The sequence below is a fragment of the Apis dorsata genome, unplaced genomic scaffold (assembly GCF_000469605.1).
Source record: "Apis dorsata unplaced genomic scaffold, Apis dorsata 1.3 scaffold_61, whole genome shotgun sequence".
NCBI lineage: Eukaryota > Metazoa > Arthropoda > Insecta > Hymenoptera > Apidae > Apis > Apis dorsata.
In genome coordinates this window covers 585762-591494 of record NW_006263361.1, presented here as the reverse complement: position 1 = coordinate 591494, position 5733 = coordinate 585762, and the positions used below count along the sequence as shown (strand labels likewise).

Here is a 5733-nt window from a genome sequence, read left to right as displayed (position 1 = left end):
ATATATATATATACGAGCTCGCTTGCTCGATATTCTAATCCGTGACACGCGTATGCGTAATTCATTATGCGTGTCGCTTGCACGGATACAATATATATACGCGCGATACGCCACTCCGACGTTTTCCTTTCTTTGGTTTCTAGACCGTGATTAATCTACCCTCGGTAACGAGTCCGAGCTTGACAGTTTCTCATCGCGGAAAGTAATAGCTGTGCCCGATGGAATTCAATGAAAGAACCTTTGCACCGGTACGTACAGAGATGGCGCCTTGTTACGTTAGTCGTACGAGGAACACGTGTGCGATAAGGAGAAAGGATACATCTCTTTCTTTCTTTCTCTTTCTCTCTCGTCTTTCGCCCGCCGCGTGAGAGATTTCCACGTCGAATTTGAGGAAAGGATGGTCGAAGAAAGGATGAAAGAAAGGATGAAAGAAAGGATGAAAGAAAGGTTGTTGGAAAGGAAAGGAAAGGAACGAGCGAGAACGAGATCTGGACTTGGGATAGAGATAAGCGTAAGTATGTGTGTGGTCACACGATGCGCGACTCATGTGGTGGAAGAAGAGAGGTGAAAGGAGAGGTGAAGAAAAGTGGGAAAGAAGAAGAAAGGGCGAAATGGCGTTGTCGTGCGACGAAATCATTTGTCCAGGAAGATCAGCAAACAAACGGACACCACCACCCTCTTCTCCCTCCAAAATAGGTCGATCCGCGTAATCGGGGGGTTGGATGATGGAACGATGTAATGCGCCCATCTAGGCCTAACCTGTCGTTATCGTGACATTTATCTGCGAGACATTCCTCGCCCGATATTCTATTATATCGGACGGTGAATGTGATTCGTCATCGTCAGTGGCGCACTGGCATCGTTAAACGCGTTTATCCTTGGCAATTAAGAATGAAATTTCACGTGTATCGGGTGTGCGTATAAACACATTGTGAATAATGTCCGTCAAATTTTGAATTTTTATCGCGGTGATATTTTTACTTGCGCGTAAGAGAACGTAATTATTTTTGAACTTCTTCTTTCTTTCTTTCTTTTCTTTTCTTTTTTTTTTTTTTTTTCAAATTCAATCTGAGAATTGAGAAATCGGTAATTGCTTTAACTGATAAATGAAACGGGATTGACAGAATTTGTTCGTAACATTACGTACGGGCGAATGATCGATATTCTATTTCAGAGAGAGTGGAATATATTGTGAAACGAGAAAACCAATTTTGAAGAGTTTATAAAGGAGATGCTAACTAATAGGATTAATTAATTTTATATAATGCGTTCGCACGTACGTTGATTACGTGTATTTATTGAAAACGATTTGGAAGGGCTACCTGCGAAACAATCGTGCATCCGTTATCGTATTATGCGATGTGCGTAGTCTACCGTCGCCTATGCAACTATACGAATACGCATTCGTCGCTTTCCCTACTAATGCACGCAATCAGAGGAATTTATCCATTAGACGGGACGATTAATTGTTTACTATTCACGAGAATTAAAGGCAAAGGTTCCAGAGATCGACGAAGGATTCTTTAAACGCGTTTAAAGAGATATTTACAATCACTCGCCTATTAATCGAGATTAAAAATTTTCTGCAAAATTACTTGCGATGTATCTCTCGTAATTAATCCTATTATTTGTGCTTTTTATACCTTCCTTTCGAAATAAAATCGATATTTTATATTTGGAATAAAAAATCATCGAATGTTAACTACGATTTTATTATATTGTTTATATATGTATATATATATTATCTCAATTCGAAACGCTAATTCATGAATCATCGAGCGCAAACGTATTTATTAATCATTAGTATATCTAACAATATACGTTCGATCAAATAGAAATCCACTCGATTCAAACAAACACCAATGATTAGTATTTAATAGCAACGCAAGTCTATTTGCAATAGTCTGTCCGTTAATAAAGCGATTATCGTTTATTGGCAGGTATCAGAAAGAATCGAAACAAGCGGCTATCGTCGTATCGAAAATTCGATAATCATCCATTTCCCATTTACAAATCTGGTTAAAACGAATGGAAATTTGAAATTCGTATCTTCGAACGGTGTGACTCGTAAGGAACGATATAAAACGATATAAATTGGAATTGGAAGAAACGCAAATGGAGAAAAAAAAAAAAAAAAAAAAAAATCTTGAAAAGCACAAGATGAGATAATATGATCGCGTCGTTGATTCCCGTGGACGGATGGTGGGTCGAATGGAGTAGAATAAAACCACCAGTCGAAGGATAATCGAGTCTTATAGGTATTTACCAACTTTCGAATTTACTGGTCGGTCAGTACCCTCGACAGGGGTCTTTATTGTCTTCTCTCCACTTAATTGACTGTACATTCTTAAGAATTTTCTTGGGGAAAACCCAGAGTTCGCACTTTTCAAGGATTCTACGATGCCACCGGTGTGAAACATGTGTTTTGGATTTGAATAAATCATTTTCTAGAAACATTGCAGACCGATTTTTAACGCTTTCAGAATGAGCGGAGAAGAATTCGAATTCGTCCCGGTCGTAAATTTTCTTTTCGAAATCTCATATCCTTCGTTGATTATCCTTCTTCCGTTACAGATACGTAAATGTAAAAAAAAAAAAATATTCGAATCAGATACGAATATATCTCTCCCGTATACCTACGCGCATACCTATGAAGAACCTGAAGAAAGGCGCAGATCCTCTCCTATCCTATTTTAACCATTTTAATTGTCATTGAAAATTTTCCTCAACTTCGCTCTCAATTACAGAACACTGCAATTATAACTTGTAACAGGCACAGATTTAAATATTTAACGAACGTTGACACGTTCCCACACCGACGAGTTATCAATCGATCTCTAGGACGAAGAATAATTATTTTTTCATATTTATCGACGAGGCCGATGATACATCTTCCTTACGTCGTTTCGTCAAACGAGAAACGTAAATTGGCTGGTGAAAGTGGTTGCGAGCGATAAAAACGATCGAGAAGCGAGCAAGAGGAAACGCGATTTAACGCGGCCAGGTTTGAATCGGGGTCAAAGTGATAGGCCGGGGAAAATGGCATAAATTTACGTAGACTCCTCCGGTAACAAAGTCGCGTCATTATCCGGCTCTAATGCTATGAGAGCTGTATTGTCGCGTAGCTAGATTACACGAGGCGATTTCGTGTCACGGTTACTCTGAAAATTTGCACCACCGGTAACCACCCTCCCCCTCCTCCCTCCTCTTCGAACCCCCTCCCCTCGTCATGCGCGCCGGGGTAGGCTATCGAGTAATGACTGTTATACGAATCGACGTTGCGCAGACGGATGGATGGCGGATCGTAACGTAACGCAGGGTACGTAGCAGCCAGGGTGGCACAGGGCGGTGTGTTTCGTGCGTTTCGATAAAAAACTATCGATAATCCAGCTTTTCGCTATAATCCGATTTAACCAGGGCCAATGTCGTCCTCTTCCTTCTCCTCCACTCGTCGTCGACAACGGCGATCGAATCGACGAATCGAGAATTATTACATTTCCTTCCTCCCGTTTCCTCGGATGCTAAGAAACTTATCGAGGAACGAATATTCGCGATTGTTCGCTTCACCATTCTGGGAGGAGAATTTGCTTAATATTTGAGATAATTCGTCGAACGCAGACGTTTGAGGATTTCGTTTGGATCGTTTCATCAATCTTTTAACGTAAGTCGGTGTTAAGGGTTGTTGGAACCGTAACGCGCGGGTTCCTTTGAGGATAAGCGAGGAGGAAGCGCGGTGAAAAAGTTGGTAAAAAGGCTGGCGACCAATATTGGCGAAGGTAGGGAAATAGACACGTCGGCCTGGATACGTCAGAGTTACAAATCGGAATATTTATCACGAGACTGAAGCTCCTGCGGTGGCTGTGCGCTCGATAAAACGGAGACGCCTTCGGCGCCGTCGCGCGTCCTCGGCTTCTCGATACGCGTGCACCTGTCGTCTTGACGAGAAATGAAATCTAGTCGCGTGTCGATAAAGGGCTTCTATCCGTATTGCCCCGATACGATCGAGATAGAATTCCGTCCAAGTTCCAAGAATGGAAAATTGAGCGAGACGTCCTCCGCGGTTCAACGTCCTCGATGCGCTCCTCGATTTTGAAGGAACGCTCTGTTAAAATTTTTATTTGAAAAAAAAAGAAACGAACTCCAACTCGAAAACACGATATCTCCTTCTTCCACGAGTCTCGCGTTCCCGATTCGTTCGAAGATCAAGAAAAAAGGAACAAAAAATCGAATCCCTTGGAAATGGAATCGCGAGAATCGTGGAAAGCGGAATAACCGGAGGGAAGGCACGTCGCGGGGGCGACGTGGCGACAAACGAAGAGGCGGAAAGCTCGAGCGGACCGGTGGTGCACGAAAACGAGAGCGGTGAGCCTCGGTCGAAAGCAGCTCGTCGAGAGATCACGGCAGCAGGAGCAACAGAAGGTACGGAACGGCAGCAGGAACGGCAGCGGTTGAACGTGGGGATCATGCCTTCGCGTTTCCCCGTTCCTCGCTTCCTCNGGACGGGCGAGGGAGAGAGGGGGGGCGAGAAGGGTGGCGGAGCTGGTGGTGGGGTGGTGGTGGCGAACGGTGGTGGCGCGGTGGTGGCACGTGGAAGGGATAATTAAACGGACACGAACGTGAACACGGACACTGGTGTACGGAAGGACGAAGAAAGGTTGCCATGGCGACGTGGATGGGATCCGGCCAATCCCGGTATGGCTGGGGGGCGCGGCCTGTACATTGGCCCCCCGAGTGCCGTGCACCCGTCTCTTTTTCTCCAGCTACCCCTCCGCGGTGGGACGGTGCCGGGGGCAGGGAGCAAGGACGAGGACACGGGCGAGGGAGTGGGAGAGAGAGAGAGAGGGAGTGAAAGAGAGGACGAGGTAGAGGTAGGTCGCAAGAGCCGGCGGGACCACCCGGTTGCAACGGGCGCGTACAAACGTATCATGCTGGGTAGGGCCGGTGCCGAGATGCCGGCTTGTAAACGAAACCAGTTTGCTATCCGATACGATCCAGGCAACAGCGGCCTCGCGTGATATCCCCACGGCCGAGGAGAACGTCAGCGTGCGCTTTTCGCCCGATGTGACCCCGGAGGATATCTAGCTGGAGAACTCGGCATCGGGGCTCACCTGACGGATACCTGCTCGGGGGTGAGATTCAGTCGGCGAGAGGCGAAGCGGCGAACAACAGCCCACCGGTCACTCTCGTTGCGAAAGTCAATCCCGTTCCCGAGGTTTTATCCGAGCTCTTGGAATAATCGATAGTGCGGCAACATTTTCGTCGAGATTAGGATTAGGAACGAACTTAGGGGGATCGAGGATCGAGGATCGAAGCGATCTCGTCCGGAAGAACGGGCTCCTTTCTCGCGTCGTCGAACGGAAACTCGGTCGAGTGACTTCGAGGAACTTGGAATCCTGTGCTCCGATCCGATATATTCGAAACGATATATATACGTATTCAGTGTCGTATTCGGTATTGCCGTGAAGTGATGACATACGTCGATACATTGATCGAGTGATCGAGAAGAGGAACACGGAGGAGTAATGACAATCCTCGGAGACGGATGGAAGACACGATGAGAAGCGCGAAGAGCAAACACAAATCGAGTCGGATAATTTCTTGAGCCCGATCGAGAGGAGGAGGGAACGGTGACATCGATGCTTTGAAGTGGATCCTGTTGGCGCAGACACGGAGCACAAGTGGATCCTGGAGCGGGAAGGATCTTGGATAATCGAGACGGAAGAGATGTCAGCC

General features: G+C 45.9%; 1 protein-coding gene across 1 annotated transcript in view; it reads left to right on the top strand.

The window, feature by feature from the left end:
- Positions 1–4660: 4660 nt before the first annotated feature.
- LOC102673710 (homeobox protein SIX4) overlaps positions 4661–5733 on the top strand; it is a 49656-nt gene continuing 48583 nt past the window's right edge. The window contains exon 1 of the mRNA XM_031515316.1: positions 4661–4692. Within this exon, the coding sequence (XP_031371176.1) occupies positions 4661–4692 (32 nt within the window). The remainder of the gene's footprint in view (positions 4693–5733) is intronic.